Here is a 17,835-nt window from a genome sequence, read left to right as displayed (position 1 = left end):
GGAGCAGTCGAGACATGCAGTGAAGTTCGGTCCGGATCCCGTGAGCTATTCATTCGTAATGTTCTCTGTCTGGGCATAGGAATCTGTTGAAACATTACTCGACGGGAGGATTTGACCGACTCTTTTGCGGCCGAGTGAAATCGCGTCGTTTTTTTTTTTCAGCAACGAACACACACAAAAGAACAAAGAAAACGAGACACGAGACATTAGGGGCGCGAATAGGCATTAGACACTTGAGGACTTGGTCCTTTGTTCAGCAAGAAAGTGGTTGAGTTTATATCTGTGTACCGTGAAACATTAAAAAAATGTAATGACACGTCAAGCGAACTGTTCGAATTAGCACCGCAACTTCAAAGGTTCAAGTAATTTTGGATTAACTGAGCTGAAACTATTTCTGTATCCTGCATATGCATAGCGACTACACGATACCAGTAATGAAATATTCGACCTCTTCATGGTAATAAACCATACTTTATCAATCACACCTATCTTTTTAACCTTTAATAAAATGTTTTATTTTTCTTCATTTTGTTTTCAAAGTTCGACTGTTGGCCTTTAAGTGTTCATGAATTTAATATTTGCTGCACAACTGCTTCGTTACTGTGCCATAACTGGTGGTCGCAGGCAACGTAGCCAGTATACATTTGCCAAAGGGTGCAGAAGCCGTAACAATATACATATACCGGTTGCCCCAGGTTACTTGAACCAAACTTTAAAAAAATACGCAAATGCCGCCTAGCTGGACAGAACAAAAGTAATGTTGTTTGCAGTCGCTTGGAGGTACTCAGATTATGTTTTGCATTCCACCTAATTACATAATTAGTCCTAAATAATTAGCATCTAAATGTTATAACTGCATTAAAAGTGTCAATGAGAAAATTGTAGGGCACCATGAAAAACTCCCGATGCAGATTTGTATTGCTCAACACATGGTACATAGATTCAAAGCATGAAAGAAGCCGGCGAATACACGAAAAATTACCGCGCCACTGGCCGCTCGCGGCACTAAGCGGCGATGGCGGTGTACCTGCAGAGCGATAGAGAGACAGGATGCATAGAAAGGCAGGGAGGTTAACCACAGGTAGTTGCGGTTGGCTACCCTGCACAAAAAGATAGCAAAAAGGGGAACAAAAAAGTCACAGGCCTGCGCGGCACATGCAGCCCAGACACAGCGTAACCTGGTGGAGCGGCTGAAGAGTAGCTCCAATTCGGGCACCACGCAAAACAGGGTCTTCGCGGCAGTCTGTTCGCCTCGTTTTCACGAGAACGATCTGAACTGTCCGCCCGGCGTCGACGGCGAGCTGTGGCTTGTAATGCTGTCTGCACAGCAGTCTGCTGAGGCCGATCAAGCCTTACAACTGCAACTTACATGTCGGGCACGCTGCGTTTGCAGGCACCTTAACTAGATGGCGCCACCATACTGGCGGAGGCTCGGCTGCTCGGGATCGGGTTGATTGGGCGCCTCGTCTGAATTGCATCTCGTCGTCTGCGCCTGCGCACGCTGCCTTTGCAGGCGCCTTACCTAGATGGCGCCACCATACTGGCGGAGGCTCTGGGGCGTGTGCCCCTGCGCGATTGGGAGCGTTTTAGGGAATTTTTCTGCTGCCCGATAGCAAGCGCTTGCGTGGCTCAGTGGTAGAGTATCTGGCTCCCACGCAGCGGACGCGGGCTCGATCCCGGCGGGAATCGGGTAATTTTAAGGCGAAAGCCTTTAATGGATCATACTCGCGGCGTCCGACCGTCCTTCCGTCCGTGCCCCGGTACAGTGCCAGCTGTGGCCTCTCCCCCTTATTCTCTCTCAGCAATCACGTGATGGAACAGCGGCGCATAGCAACGGTTGCGCCGTCACATCTGTGGCCTCTCCCCCTTACACTGTCTCAGAATTCACGTGATGGCACAGCGGTGCGCGCTGCAACGCTCTTTCGTGAGACGTCTCGCTGCGGCAGTCGAGTTAGTCGGATGGCTCCCAAGCGGCCCAGTGATGACTCCACTGCAAGCGGTTCGGAGAAGCGCCCCAAGAATGTGGATTCCCCCGATACTAAACGCCAGAAGAAGAATGAGCGAATGCGCATGCGGCGGTAGCCAGACGAATGGGCTGCGGCTCTCGCCGAACACGCTTTGGAAATTACATAATGTCTTTCAATTTTTTTTCGCATTTTCGGCGATAGCGGTTGCGGCGGCGTACGCCACCGGCGGCGGCACCATTGGAAACGAAACGGCTATTAGGAAGAGCCCATAACAGCTTACGCTGTAAAAGAGAAGAGCGGAAGAGCTGCAGATTGTGCATAGGAGGTAACAAATGTACATATTTTCATCCCTTTTGGCCTCCATAGTTCCCACCAGATTCAAGTGCTTGAAACTGCGTCAGCCTGCCAGAGCTTGTTTAATATAAATAGAACAGGTTACACGTAATTGGTTATTGAAAAAAAGTAATTGAGTTACCGTGAGTGTTACCGAGTAAACAAATTATTCCATAAATTACAGAATTATCAAGAAACGTAATTAATTCCAAGTAAGTAATAACACGTAATACGTGACGTACAAGTCTGCAGTGGGAGGTACATGAATAAATCAATAAATATGTACAAAGCCACACAAGTTCTCAACGTTTTTTTTAAAAAAGTTGTTTAGATAATTTAAAGAAAAAAAAAGAACAGGCATTTCACAGGCTGTCGTAATAAACCATTGCGACAGTAGCCACTGCTGTTAGTCAGGCGCGTCTACTCGATGTCTTGATTCTCAAAGAAGCCAATACAAAGCCTACCGCAACCAGGCATTTCCATACATAGAACACACGACAGCGCCCATTTTCCCATACTAGGAAGAAAAATAATCTTAGTGACTAAACCTAAGTGACCAGAAGCGAAGAAAACGTACACGACATAGTACTCAACTGCCTTTGGTGTCACCTTAAAGCATGTCAAACTTGCGCACCAACTTGACTGTCAAGACCACGACCTCTTCGTCCCTGTCGGAGAAGAACCCGCGCCCACACAGATCTTCGAACGGGTATGACCGGAACCTGTCGAATCCTTCGTCGAGCAAAGAGGCTCGGCTCTGTCGCGACACCACCCAGGTTGGTGTCAGTAACTGACGACCTCCCAGTGGGAACAACTTGCGTGGTCTCTTCAGTGCCGCCGACCGCAAAACCCACGGGTTCAACACGTCTACGCACTGGTCGGCAGCCCCGTAGACGCTCAGAGCGGAGTTTTCCTCCAGCAGGACCAGCTTAGCGTTACACGTGCCGTCCGGGAGTAGCACATCGGGTCGTCCACACCTCCGGGTCCAGCGGCGACGACAGCGCGGCATCAGCGGAGTGTAGGGCGTCGCCCTTTCTAAATGCAATGCTCAAGGTGCACTTCCGCTTGAGACGAAGCATGGAGAGACAAGATGACGGTCGTGGCGTCGCCCTAGTAGCAGAGGTGGATTCGCGTCCGGAGGCCATTACTCGATTCGCCGAGATGCGGAGATATGGACGGAAGAACTGCCGCCCAGCAGGTCGACGCCTTCTCCGGTGGCAGCTTCGGGGACTAGCCTCGCCAGCACCTCCCTGGCGTTGCTCATGTCAGCTTGAAGGAGCGACGTACGGGTGCCCAGCGCTCGCGTGTGTTCCAGTAGCTCGTTCATCTTAGACTCGAACGCTGCGTGAAGGACGAAGGACAGAACTAATGTTTACGCCTGAACCTTGACCAGGGGTCATTGGATGCCTACATGACAGGCAGTTGAAATCATATGTGGTCGTTCACCAAACGTGTATTTCGTTGTACGATTCCATGGTTATGATTCCAAAGTCGAGTTAAAGCTATAGCTATTTGGCTAAACCCCCCCCCCCCCCCCTCCACGGACATGCTTCTCTACATCAGATGGTGGTGCTCTAGTCACGGCCCCGCTCTTGCATGGCTTCAGGAAACCGCGCACCGCCAATGTTAGCGACTAGTTAAGAAAACAGTACGGGCTCCGCCTAAATGTGTGGTGCAGACCTTGTTTAGCGACTATAGTAATAAGAATTGGTTCAGAAAACAAACATAGCGTTCAGCAAACACCCAATCAGCTTGTTCATCAGGGACCGAATTCACGAAACTTTTCTTTCTGAGCCCTCTTTTAAATGGCCTTCGCCAACGTCTGCTCTCAGGAATCGCCGGAATTTCCTCTTACGTGTAATTCTAGCTTAAGTGCTTCTCGTGAATACGGGCCTAGAAATGCAAAAGATGTATTAAGCAACTCGAACAAAAAATGTCAATTCTAGCAGTAGAAATATAGGCGCAGGAAAAGAAGGCCTCAATTCTAACTCTTAAACTAAAGAGGTAGCAACTTGATTCGCAGCTTAAAGGGATACGGACACAAAAGTTGGCGCGTGGTTTTGTGCGTCGGAACAAAAGTTGAACTCTTGAACATGACGAATACAAAAAGCTGCTTTGAATAAAAGAACGAGAAAAATCTCTATTTTGCGATTTTCTGTTGCACCTTGCCTGCAAGCGGCCGCCGGCAGAAGCTGAAATTTGACGTCATAACACCCGCCCGCGGCCAAGGTCGGCCACATCTGTCGCAGTGTTTCCAGGGGTGTCGGTCCCTTGCAGCATTTGTTTAACCCCTTTCGGCGATCTTCGCACGTGGTCCGTCTGAAATCCCCGTCGGCGCTCCAAGCAGACGGTGCGTATTACGTATGAGGCTTCCCGCGGTCGTCGCTCATTAGTGACACGTTCGTCGCGGTGGAAGTAAATGCCCAGACATTGCTGTTATAACAGCATCGTCGGTCGTGACACGCCGTCGAACACGTTTCCCAGAGACGAGAAGGTGCTTAAACTTTGGATACGTGCCTATTACAGAGCTTTAGCTTGTCCGGTAATCGGGTAAACACGGGCGTTGGGGCGTTCGGGCGGAACCGTAAACGTGAGCAACCTGGTGGCGCAGAGCTCAAACAGACAAAAACAGCTAATATTGCAGTAACCAAGTGTATTCTACTTCGTTGCTGGTGTAAATCTTCGGCAGCAACACCATTACGCCACTGCCGAAAATTTACACCAGGAAATGACCGATAATTCTTGCATAAGTGTCTGGTGCAGAGCGAAATCACCGCGCTATGGTTCGCTAAAACCTGACCGGCACTTACACGGCGGCCTGCTCTTCGGCGCTTGCCGCGGAAGGCTCGTAACCGTAAGCGGTAATATTTCTTGCCGAGTTGGAATGGTCCTCATCTTCAGACGTGTACTCATTGCTGATAGACGCACCGGAACTCGAATCCATGCTCGCGATGGCGGCGTCGGCGCGCTTCGAATGACCGCGGCCGGCCGGCTGGCTAAACGACGAGGGTGTAGTGACGTCACGCCTTCCAACTCCCGGGGGTCGGGCGGCGAGGCGCGCGCTCCCAAAAACGCCAAAAATAAAGCCATTGGCACAAAAATGAGCTAAATGACTACTTCTTTTCGGAGTAATCACACACTGAGGATTCATTTTCAGTATTCTCGTAAAATTTTCAGATTTTGTGTCGGTATCTCTTGAAAGAACAAAACTCGACGAAAGGAATTTCGAGAAAATTACTGGGAACATCGTTGCTAATTGCCTGGCCAGCGCGGCTCACCAAAGGAATGCATTGTGACTGCTACCTCTAGTGTCGAGTGATGACCTTAAACTTAATTGGCGGTCACTCGTCCAGGAATACTTGGGACCGTATTCGCAAAAAGCTCTTATGCTATAATTTTTCATAGGAGCGAATTCTAGCCAATCCTGAAACTGGACATGTTAATAGCGAAGGCGGTCAGACAGTCAAAAGCTTTGTTAATTCAGCCTTGCATCGTAAATGGTACTTCGTAAACTCCAGGTTATATGTCATCTACCCCGGCATACAATTGAATATACCGAAAAGAACCCAGCCACTCTGTTAAAACAATAATTCATAGACATCACCTAGGCACCGCTTATACTGAGCTTTGTGTATTAAATGCGAAAAACTGAACGCGCTACATGTTCCCTTGAAGAAGACCCAGTGCCATCTTCTACTACATAGCAAAAATATGACATTTAGCCTCATGCATTAGACAGATGACAAATTTCATTGGAAAAACATTTCGACCGACGAAACAGGATTATAAAAAAATGTGGTTGATCCCTCTTATATAGGAATCGGTATAGAACACGAAAGTGAAACGTGTCTTCACAGAAGTAGTGTAATGTTTATTGCACATGACACATTGATATATAATGTCTATTGGTGTTTTGTGGCTAAAGCGCCCTTAGGCGTTGATGCACCCACGCTGACGCCTGGTGGCACGTCTCCTCCATCACGACTACCAACGTCGATGACCATGAGCAACCGTCGTGCATATGGAAGCTGCACTACGCTGCACACGCTAGCACAACGCGAAAGACGAAGCACGTAACTGACACACTAATACAACGCGCAAGACAAAGCACGTAACTGAATCGTCACCGAGTCAAATCAGCGCGTACAGCGCGTCGTAATTGCAGCCTCCGCGATCAACTTCAGAAACATTTTCAGAGCTAATTTCGGAGGCCACGCTCCGCTGTGCTGAGTACGGTGAACGCCACCACCTAGGTGGCGTTGGTAGTGCTTCTTGATGCCAGCGTCCCTTCGAATGCTGGCATCGAGGCGTCGTTGTGCTGAGACCACCGAAGCGTTCACTGTCGGTGCGCGTTAGTGTCATAATGCAGTACTTCTCTTTTCTGCTCGTAGGCGGTGGCACCGCCCCGAGCAAGAGCGCGGGTACACGGAGGAGTGTTAGATATATAAGGCGCGTCTGTGTAGCTCTCTGCACATGCGTTTGTGGCGCAATGGGTTAAACGCTCGGCGATCTATCGTCGCGGACCGAGAGGTCGTGGGTTCGATTCCCAAATTTTGCATGTTTGTGGAACTTTTTCTTCTGGTTTCTTTCTTTGTATTATGTTCTATGACGTATTTCCGTGACGTATTTCCGTGACGGAAATACGTCAGTGAAGTCTTGGTGGACCCCGGCATAAAACACTTTCGTGTTAAAAATTACTTAAGCAGAGAACAGTTTCTTTCGTCCCTTCTTCCTGCTCGTATTTTTGTTCACGAACAAGAACAAGAATATTCTTGTTTGCGTGCCTCCATCTATATATTAAGAATAAAATTTGGCTGAAGTGCATACGGCAGGCATTACCAATCCTGACTGGGAGATTACCACTGTCGTTGAAAAAGAAGTGTACAATCATTGCATTTTACCGGTGCTAACATATGGGGCAGAAACTTTGAGGTTAACAAAGAAGTTCGAGAACATGTTAAGGACCACACAAAAAGCGATGGAACGCAAAAATGTTATGCCTAACGTTAAGAGACAGGAAGAGAGCGGTGTGGATCGGAGAGCAAACGGGGATAGCCGATATTCTAGTTGACATTAAAAGAAAAAAAAATGGTGCTGGGCAGGCCATGTAATGCCTAGGATGGATAACCGGTGGACCATTAGAGTTACAGAATGGATACCAAAGGAAGCGCAGTCGAGGACGGCAGAAAACTAGGTGGAGCGATGAAGCTAGGAAATTCGCAGGCCCAAGTTGGAATCAGCTAGCGCAAGACAGGGTTATTGGAGATTGCAGGGAGAGGCCTTCGTCCTGCAGTGGACATAAATATAGGCTGATGATGATGATGATATGATGAATTATTGTCCATAACTAATAGCAGTAGAACCCCCTTGGAAAATGTTTCGATAAGATGTTTACTTTATATATCGAATTACCCATATATCGAAGTTTTTGGTATCCCTTCAGATTAGATATATCTGGGTTCGACTGTAGTTACCTTTAAAATCCTGATTCTAATGCCACCAGAACCTATAGTCTATAAAAAGCAAATGGGGACCGCATAATTTCAAAACATTTATCAGGTGTTCGAAGGGTATAGTGCGTTACCAAGAATACAAGCCCTCTACATGTAGTAAAATGACGTTTGTAATGTTTCGCAGAGGACCTTCCCAAAAGTATCGTTTCCCTACGATTAAGCAGAACCGTAAGATACCTGCAAGAGTGTCTTGTATGGGAGCAGGTGGCATTGCGCCTCGTCCACCGCCAGAGGCGCTGCCGCTCACGAGTTGGTGGCTCCGCCTGGAGGTGGTGGTGGGAGGTGCCACGCAGCCACCGCGGTAATGGGCTGCCAGCTTTGAGCGCAGTTGCATGTTCTGACAACGCGGGCAAGTGACCGCGTGGAAAGAGCAGTCCTGCTCGAAGTGATCCAGCAGACCTCGCAGTGGGCCACTGAAGTCACACCCGTACCTCGCGTTCCAACATCGTACCTGCACGTAAATTAAGAAAACTATTATGTTCGGTGTGAGGGAGGTCATGAACAGCGGTGTCTGTCCTTTCCGTGAATACGATGCCCGAAATTCTCCTGGAATGTTTTAACAGAAAATTGTGTTTCGGCACACTATTTAAAGCTTGCGAGTTTTTATGCCGCATGTATCTCTAAACTTGTTATAAACATTTTGTGAAGATCTATGAATTAATTTTCGTACTCAACTGTGACTTCAATCTTCGTTAAATGTTTTTCTCCTTTTATTTTAAGCACAAGTCGGAGCAGAGGAGCGGCCTTTGCCTCTAAAAGTGCCAAACAGCACTGCACACATAAATACATTAACAAACAAACAAACTTACAGGTACACTAGATTTTATAGACCGCGATGAAAAAGAAAGTGGTCAGACCACGTAAATGCTTCCACGGAAGCCGATACGGGTGCATCGAAAAGAGTGCATAGGAGTTGAAGGAACACCCATTCGTTCTTGGTGCATGAATCGAATTCGAGACCACCGCATGGCCAGCTTAGATCACCTGACGAAGCGAAGACGAGGGTAAATGATTATTAAACGGAAAGCACAACAAGGTTCACATGAGATCAGCTCCATATTACGCTCAGGTTATTGGTGGTAACTGTGCACTTGATAAATACGCTCTTATACACCAGCCTCGCGTAATTTGGCGGTGTTTATATTGTAGAAGAAAGCGATGCTAGAGAATCCAGTGCGGCAGTAATTGTAAATGAGTATGTTTTTGCACTTCTGCCGTAGAAAGTGGTCGCGCGTTTTCAGAATAAGCAGAATAAGTAGTGTCTCGTCTTTGTCTAGCAAATATTTACACAGTACGATTTATGGACACGCCCAATCCGTTACCGTTGTTGCCTGTTCTTACTTTATCCCTGTGCACAAGACAGTTCTGTTGTGATAAAGAATTAAGTTTTGCCTAAAATACGCCCAGACATGTAGCCTCTTCTTGAACACTGGTAATAAGTTGGCACCAAGATTGATGTACAAGATGCTTAACTAATCAAGTAAACCGAAGAATACCATTCATTGCGATGAATTGTGAGAATATATTAATTGTGATGAGCAGCTAACCTTACTCGCCTCAGTAGCTGAATGCCTATGGTGTTCTGCTGCTAAGCACGACGTCACGAATTCGATCTATCCAATAAGCTGCCCATTCCTTTGCATCAAAATCAGGTCTTCTCTGTGACTACACACCCGTATGCAATGGTATAGTTCACAGATGGCCGGGCTACTTGTAGGCTGAAGCGATTTGTCCTACTCTTGGGAACAGCCCGATCAAACATCCGCAGATTGTGATTTGAGGGAAAACAGAAAAAGGCAACGCGTTGCGTCGAATTCTCGACCCCTTGGGCCTCGCTACAACGTCTCATGCACATATCGATGCCGATAAGGTCACCTCGTTTTCGGTGTCGGTTTCGTATAACTGGAGTTTTCTTCCGTCCAGTGACGACGTTTGCCCACCATAGGGGATTCTGTATTCGTTGCTGATGTTGTAAGACAACCTCTGCTGGTTCGCTAATATAGCAGCGTTTTTACCTAATGTTCTTGTACCTGTCCTTGGCCGCAGTAAAACACCCTGACGGCTACCAAAAAAAAAAGATCAATGTCTATTCCGAAAGTAAGCAAATTTTCAGTACTGAAAGTTTCTTAACAGTTTTCTGCACAAAAAACTACGCCAATATGGCAAAATTAGACAGTTTTAGTTGGGCGTCTGCAAGCACCCACGTACGCACCGCGTGATGTCGTGCGTGCGTAGCGAGGCGAGCATGCACGAAACGGCAATAGTGGGCCGGACGCAAAACTCGAGAAGTGGATTGCTGACTTGCACGCGCAGCAGCCGGCAATGTTCTACTCAGTGCCACCACACGCCAGCTTCTGAATCTGTATTAACACAGCAAGCTGGGCGAGTTCGTAACTGTAAATAACCAGGGGTGGGCAGCGCTACCCGGACGAAGGACAAAGGCAGTAGACGATACCATTCGTGAAGGCGAATTCGGAATTTTTGGGCCATTCCAGAAGGATATGAAGATCCTTGCGGTCTTAATAGATGAGCCAGGCCAGGATTCTGAGAGATTGCCTCAAATCCGTTTCCGGTTTTATGGAACCAAGAAATCAGGGGTGCCGTCAATACCACGAGTGGTCCAGGACAAGCCAGGCTTCACTGCATTTTCTCTGGAGCAACGTCCGGCGCAACCTGCCTTCGAGGGAAAAAAACCGGAAGCCAACGAATAAAGTACTGAACCTGACTGAAGTCGCCATTCCAGATAAGCACATGAGAATTCGGGAATTAGGACCAAAGTTTTGCCTAGAACCGTGTTTAGACTCAGTCAATAAGATAGCTGCTGTTAGATCTGTGTCCAACCATGTAGAAGAAAATGAAAAATTCAGGCGCATTTCTCAGTGCGTAGACGTGTTAGTCAAATCTCTAAGAAACCGGAGTGACAGAGTGCAAAAAACTGAACGCATTGTGCAATTTTGAAGAGGCAACGAAGTGAAAGTATGAACCGCTGATAAAGAAGATTACTCCATCCGCCTAATGGAAGGGCAGTTTTCTGAGAAAGCCTCAACTGCTTTGAATAAAGCGTCAAAAAGGCACACGTCGTACACCTAAGAAGGTCAAAGGTCAAGCAAAAAACTTTTGCTGGATTTGAACCTCGAGCGTCTCTCTAGCGAAGTAAACATAAGTGAGGAATTGAACCCTTGGGGTTTTCATTAAGATAAAATCCCATAAACCTGAGCAAATTTTGTGTACAATTGTGTCTTAGAGGAATACATGGCAACGCGTAGTCTCCGCTTATCTAAAGAAGAACTTAACAGGGCTCCGCGTGGAGGACCCATTCAGAGTAAACAACTTTGAGTTTGTTAATCAAAGCACCGGGTGCTCGAGAGCGTCTTGATGTGAACATTGATCAAGTTCACGTCAAGGCGTGAACTTGATCATTGTTGACCCTTGTTGATGACTACTTGATAATTATCCGCTCGCAAATAAGTTCCAAAGATATTAAAGATATTCTCGCTACCTTTTATAAAGAAAGAATGGATCTCGGCTTTACTCATGAGCTGCCAACGAATAAGGAAATTCATTTTTTTTATTTACTGTCAAGATTTACAGCACAACATATTTGTTGGCACTATAATCCCTGAACAAGCAAACCGATTTTAAATTCCGTGTCGACACACTCCAAACTAGTGAAAAGAGGCATTGTTACGACATGTTTAGGATCCGACCTTAGAAAGTTGTGCCACCACCTCGCTAATATCAGCTTTTCGCGACAGGTAAATCATCAAATCGTCTAGAGAAGGCCCGCTTTCCAAACTGCATTGTTGTATTAGTCTGTGAAGGGCTTGTAACGAAAATAAAAATTGAGGACGCTTAAGCTTCGCCTTTAAGAGTAGAACGCGATAGCGTTATCGAGACCCGTTCGCATCGCATCGTTCACATAGGGCAAGTAGGCTTCATTTAGTGCAATACAGAACGTGGGAAAGCCAGCTTACAAAGACCGAGCTTACACCGATCCCCTTAAAGTCGGCTACAGTTTTAGACTAAAATGCATTGCTGGAGAGACGTTCTTCCAAGGGCAATATAAGTAGTCTTATATTAAAATGTGAAGGCCCTAGCACCTTTTTTCATTATTTTATTAATTGGTTGCTATTGCCCCGACGCGCGCAGGTCTGGTAGAAATGCTGGAAAAGGGCTTTGTGTTTGAGTTTCCTCGTAGCAGAATTAGGTTTTCTCGTACATTCAAATTACAATCTGACACCGATTCATAAACAACCCGGCGGCGAATTCGACGCTGAATGGTAAAGTCGTACTTTCCGATTTTTCTCACGGATTCACTGTGAGAAATTCAATTTTTGTTCACCAAAACCTTCACCACGTGGAAGTGCCTGTGTGGTCGACGTGGCTGGCTGATTTTCTCCGCCACCAGCGATCACACGCCGGTTGCCGACGCCGGATTTTCTGCGACGCAGGGCCCTAAACGCTATCACGGTAAAAAGGGAATCACCCCAGCAGCTGATCGAAACAGGAAGAAAATTTGCAGTCATTCCTTATATGCATCACATAGGGCATAGGTTAAAAAAGGCAGCAATGAAATATGGTGTTCAAGTTGTTTTTTTCCCGCTAAGGACTCGTTAAACAAGCCTTGCCTTCGCATTAATTGACCTAAGCAGGCGCCCAAGGACTTTTGCTGTATCAAGCAGCCCGTGCAAGTGCAGTGTGAGTTGTATACATCATTCCATTTTAGTGCGGCAAAAACTGCTATGGGCAGACGGGCGTTGCCTAAACATTCGCCTCAGGGAGCATGAATCCGCTATCACAAATTCAACCGGATCAAATCTGGCCGCGCATTGTAGAATTTGCCGATGAAAACCTGTGTTTAAGAAAACTTAAATGCTGTATAAAGTTGGAAACCAAATCAACCGCGAGATTACAGATGTCTACTCCATGAATGTTAACTCAGGCGCATGTGTCAGCCAAACCTCTATCCCTCTGCATGATAAAGAAACAAAGTTGCTGAATGGCAAGATAGGCTGAAACCCTTTCACTACTTGTACGCGTCACATAGGGCGCTATGCAGGATGCGCCAAATTTGGGGAAACTCGGAATCTTCACGAGCTCTGGCGACGCCCAAGATGAAAGAACTAATGATAACAAGACAGTTTGTCCGCCAGCACACCTCCAGTTTCATTGGTTTATCTAGATTCGCTCTGGGTGGCTGTCATCCCTTGGGCGTTGCCATATGGGCGCTCGACAAACTGGGGCTCACGTGATCCTACCGTCGGTGCATGGTCGTGCCTTCTTTCACTTGTTTGTCGTTCCCAAGGAGCGCATTACAGGCACAAGCAAGTTATAAAATAAATGCATTTAGTAGAATAATGTTAGTCACATTACGTGGGTTATAAACATTTTTAGGTTTACAAGGTGTACACTGAATGTGTATTAGAGTAATTTGTTGTCTAATACGTTTCGCGTTATACCAAGAGGGGACGCTCCCCCTCCTCTGGATTGAATTGGTTCGGCTCGCTACGTGCTTGCGCTTACATTTCCGAGCACAGATTGGTGTGCGCCTGGTTTTCACACTGGGCTTTCAATAGATCGCTCGTTGCTCGCGCTAGACGAAGCAAGCGTCGGCTAGCGCTTACCGTGCGAGCACTAAGGAATGCCGGAAATCACTCATACAAGAGTCCGAAAACTACGCTTTATTTTCTTTTACTTTGTGATGCACCTTCATACTGACTAGCACCGAGCGATGACTTCTAACAGGCGCAGGAAAGAGTCTTCATAGTGGGTAGCCCCGAGCAATCCGTGGCTTCGAACAAATGCAAGAAAGGGTCTTGGCAGCGCACGTGGCCGTTGACTGCCCCCACATCCATGTTAGGTGGGACTCCAGCAGCGGTGCAGTTACCTTATACCCACTGCTAACGAGGTGGCGCTTCACTTTTTGACAATCACTTTCTATTTTTTGCGTGTAAACGCCCGTGATGGCGTTCACAAAGTTCACGCTGTGGCTGACTCTCCCAATGCAGATTGAGGCTCGCCTCGTTAGCATCCACTAAAGTTTGGATACAGTGGTACGCGGCCCATTTGTCACTGAGAATAATGGCCCCCGGTTGAACATGGGCTGCAATAATGGGGCATAGCGTCGCCGCCTCTCGTCGGTCGACCTTGAAAAGTCGCAGCACCCCTCTGGTCGCGCAGGCCATGCCAAAGACCCATGGTCAACGATCTTTAACGCCGCCGTAATTTTGGCGACTCGGCGGAACGCTGTCGTCCTTCATCAGGCGGCCTCGACTGTACTTTCGCTCGCCGGGAAGAAGGCAATCGTCAATTTTTACTTCTTCCCTGGGCCACCGAGAAGCCTCCACAGCTCGTACCTCACGCGCTAGCAGCTCGTCCCTCACGACCTCACGGGCATTGTTCCTCCAGTCGGCGATGGCGTGCTCCGATAGAGAAAACAAGTAGCCGGTCATCTCCTTCAACAGGCGTATATGTCTACGCTTTTGCTCATGCAGTACGTGAGCCAAATCACTTACGCCTGGAGAGGTGGACGTTCGGACGGCCGAGGCGGTCCGTGTTGGCAAAGTAACTTCCTTCGCCCGTCTTGCCCGTGCAGTGCAGCGGTACCGTGTAAGTGCGAAAACTGCTTTCGGCACCTGTTGCACTGGAAGGCAGCCCGGCGTCATTCTGAGCCTTCCTGTATAATGTGACCACTTCGCCTTCGCAGGTTGGTTGGTCCGATTTGAACCCTAGGTGCCCCAGTACTCCGATGACTCCACCGGACCTGGACTGGGGCGCTGTAAAGGAACATCGGTTGAAGCCGGAGAGAGCCGAAGCGATCGCACGAACTCTTCCTGCGCAGCCTAGTCACACCAATCTGTGCTCGGAAAGCATCATTTGCCCGCCACGCTGTCTCCGTAGACGAGGGCCTTCGCCTAACTCGTCACACAGCCAGCGCACTCACGTTTTGGAAAGGCAAACATGCCGCTTGAACTCTACGTCGGTCATGTAGGTGAACGGGTCCAGACGGTCATTTGACGCGTGCTGCCGCCGGATGCGATGACACAGACTGATGCTGCCGCCGCCATGTTCCCGAGTTCAACTCGAGGAGGGTTTCGCGATGTACGAATTATTCACGAGTTCGCCTGTCAATAAAAATTATAGGTCACGCCCCGCGCGAGCCATGCAACTTCCATGCGCGCACCCCCCACGTTTGGGCCACGACCAAACTATTTTTCGGCAATTGCGATGCGGTGCTGAAGTGAGAAGCATCAACAATCTTGACGGCCGAAATAAAACAAGCGCAACGCACTGTCATCGGTGATGTACCGAGCACCACTATCAAAAAAGCGTCGACTTTCGCTGGCATATAACATTTTGGGTTCTGATGGCCCCAAAACACAGTTCATTGGTTGCATTGTGGCGACGTAGCGCACAGCAAATAATTATCGGCACGACACTGTAGCTGCTTGCAAGGCGTCAATGCGCCGCGGTCGACGACGATGCTGAGGAGTGGGTAGTGTTTTCGAACGACAACGTATCGCACCTGTCGTTTGAGATGGCTGCTCTGTCATCGGTGATGTATCGGAGCCGCAGTGTCGCATACACGGTCAGCGTCAAGAATCTCTCGCTTTTCTGGACCCAGTGCGATGGCATTTCTTCGTCACAAACATGGCCCACTAAACAGTTACAACACCTTCCTGCGTTCGAAGTCTCATTTCCTAACTGCCCAGAAGAGCCCAACGCTCCAAAATGCTATTTCTGCGCTTTCTTTACAATATCCATCTGCGATCGCTTTTAGCTCAGCAGCAGAGACAATCGGCAAGCACATTGGAGTGAACAACACACTATATTTTGCGTACATGCGCATGGAGGCACCTTTACTGGACAAGCGATTAAAGAAAATTAAATTAATTAAATTATGAGGTTTTACGTGCCAAAACCACGATCTGATTATGAGGCACGCCGTAGTGCGGGACTCCGGAAATGTGGACCACCTGGGGTTCTTTAACGTGCACCTAAATTTAAGTACACGGGTGTTTTCGCATTTCGCCCCCATCGAAATGCGGCCGCCGTGGCCGGGATTCGATCCCGCGACCTCGTGCTCAGCAGCCCAACACCATAGCCACTGAGCAACCACGGCGGGTTGGGCAAGCGATGACAAGCAATGAATTGTGTCGCTGGGCAGCACGCTCTTCGCAATGCATCGCGGAGGCTTCGCGCATGTAGATAAACTGGTACATTTTCACTGTGCTGCGTCACTACGGACCCTAGAATACCGTAGAGACATTTTGAAACGGCAGCCGTTGCTCCCGTCTCTATGGATAGAGTGTCGTTATTAGTTGGTAAAGCGGCGGCCTTAATAGCCTCAGTGAAGCGTCTGCGGTGAAAAGCCATGCCGCAGCCCTGCGTTACCATTCCCATAATAGACAGGGAATGGACAGATCATTGCCATGACTGACTTTATCGAGAATAGCACTGCAGCTCCCCTGGCGACTGCTCACCGTATGAACTCCGTCGTGCGTGCGACCCCCTAGAATGTATCCGATTGTAAGCTTTCGCCTCACTGTCGGCACTCGAAGAAAAAAGCGCAAAATTTAATCATTCGCTCGGTATCCGTTTGTCATCACAAATTTATAGCATTCAAAACGAAAAACAGATACTTTAAGAAATTAAATGTTTGTTATTTTATGTGTTGCATTTTAAAGTATTCGATCGAGGGAAAGTGTAGATGCAAGAAAGCACCGCATGTGCCGTGTTCGCGTTCGACGGATGATAGAAAGATAATGCCCGAAAGAGGAGGCACGCCCTTGACGCGCCCGAGAAAGGCGTGGCAAGCGGCTCACGGCAAGTGTGCAGTTAGACAGCAGGACAGTGACGGTATTGCTAAATTGCGTTAATACGTTGATAACAATAGGCGGCGCTGGCACGTTTTGTTGCGCAGCGTTCTGTGCTTGAAGCGCGGAAGCACTCTGCCGCGCAGGGTGCGCCGATGTCATACACGGCTTTATCACGACATTTATCTTTGCCTGCTGTCTTTGCGCGTTCCTTGCTATCTGACTGCCATCGTTCACTGACTGCCATCGAGCAAACTCGGGTAAAACTCGTGCGAACGAGAAACTCGGCGCATCCTGTATAGCACCCATGATCCCATTCTGTGTATGTGTTCACTTCTTAGAAAAAATAAACCAGTTGTCAGCCAGCGCTCGTACCGTATACTTCCTTTGTCCTTCATCTGGGTAGCGCTGCACAACCGTAAGAAGATATTCTGAAACTGTGTAGCCAATATCAGCCACCACGAAGTCAAAGCACCAGCCGGAGCCATATCTTGGTCCGGAGCGACATGGAAAATGCACTCTAGTGGGCACGCGAGGACGTCCCGCAATTTCGATGGGGGCGAAATGCGAAAACACCCGTGTATTTAGATTTAGGTGCAGAACCCCAGGTTGTCCAAATTTCTGGAGTCCCCCACTACGGCGTGCCTCATAATCAGATCGTGGTTTTGGCACGTAAAACCCCATAATCTAAATCGCACAGGACGCTACGCAGCTTTTGAAAAGCTGCGGGCGCACGCAAGGGACTGTGCGTGCTGCTGCGCACTGCGCATGCGCACTGACACTTCCGCGGTTTCCCTGCGTACTCGGAGCTGCTGCGGACGCCCAACTAAAATTGTCTATTGCTATGGTATAAATGGGGTTGGTACCGTGGTCATAAAGCCAGGGGCGTACAATTCGAGTTGATAGCCCGGCCTTTATCATTTCTGGCAACTAATCAACCCTTCTGCTTCACAGAGGTGCAGAAATAGCATTGATGGACACAACCCTACCAGTGTAATCTACTTTACCAGGGCCCTTTATGACCGCACAAATATTAGTATTATCAAAGCATTCTCACTCGCGTCGTCGTTGCGGGTATAGTCTTACCTTGGCCTTGACGACATCAATCATCCGGGTGTCGTTCCACAGCACAGTGCCGACATCGAAGACATCCCGGTCGAAGACGCATCGCCTCTCGGTGCCGAAGGCACCTTCGTTGCAGTGGTC

The 17,835-nt window shown here is 48.2% G+C and overlaps 1 protein-coding gene across 1 annotated transcript; it reads right to left on the bottom strand.

The window, feature by feature from the left end:
• Positions 1-2,319: 2,319 nt before the first annotated feature.
• LOC119465856 (uncharacterized) lies at positions 2,320-17,829 on the bottom strand. The gene is made up of 3 exons (XM_037726335.2): positions 17,716-17,829; positions 7,991-8,264; positions 2,320-3,641 (listed from the first exon to the last, which is right to left on the bottom strand). The coding sequence occupies exons 1-3, from the start codon at positions 17,737-17,739 to the stop codon at positions 3,445-3,447; spliced, it is 495 nt and encodes a 164-aa protein (XP_037582263.1). The 5' UTR covers positions 17,740-17,829; the 3' UTR covers positions 2,320-3,444.
• Positions 17,830-17,835: the final 6 nt, after the last annotated feature.

Source organism: Dermacentor silvarum, chromosome 10 (genome assembly GCF_013339745.2).
Source record: "Dermacentor silvarum isolate Dsil-2018 chromosome 10, BIME_Dsil_1.4, whole genome shotgun sequence".
Lineage (NCBI taxonomy): Eukaryota > Metazoa > Arthropoda > Arachnida > Ixodida > Ixodidae > Dermacentor > Dermacentor silvarum.
This window is presented reverse-complemented; position numbering and strand designations above follow the sequence as displayed.

Coding starts and splice junctions, on each gene's coding strand:
- LOC119465856 (XM_037726335.2), bottom strand. CDS start 17,739: ATGATTGATGTCGTCAAGGCCAAG. Junction 8,265..17,715: donor TTGATGTCGTCAAGGCCAAG/GTAAGACTATAC, acceptor ATTTACGTGCAG/GTACGATGTTGGAACGCGAG. Junction 3,642..7,990: donor CATACAAGACACTCTTGCAG/GTATCTTACGGT, acceptor TCCTTCACGCAG/CGTTCGAGTCTAAGATGAAC.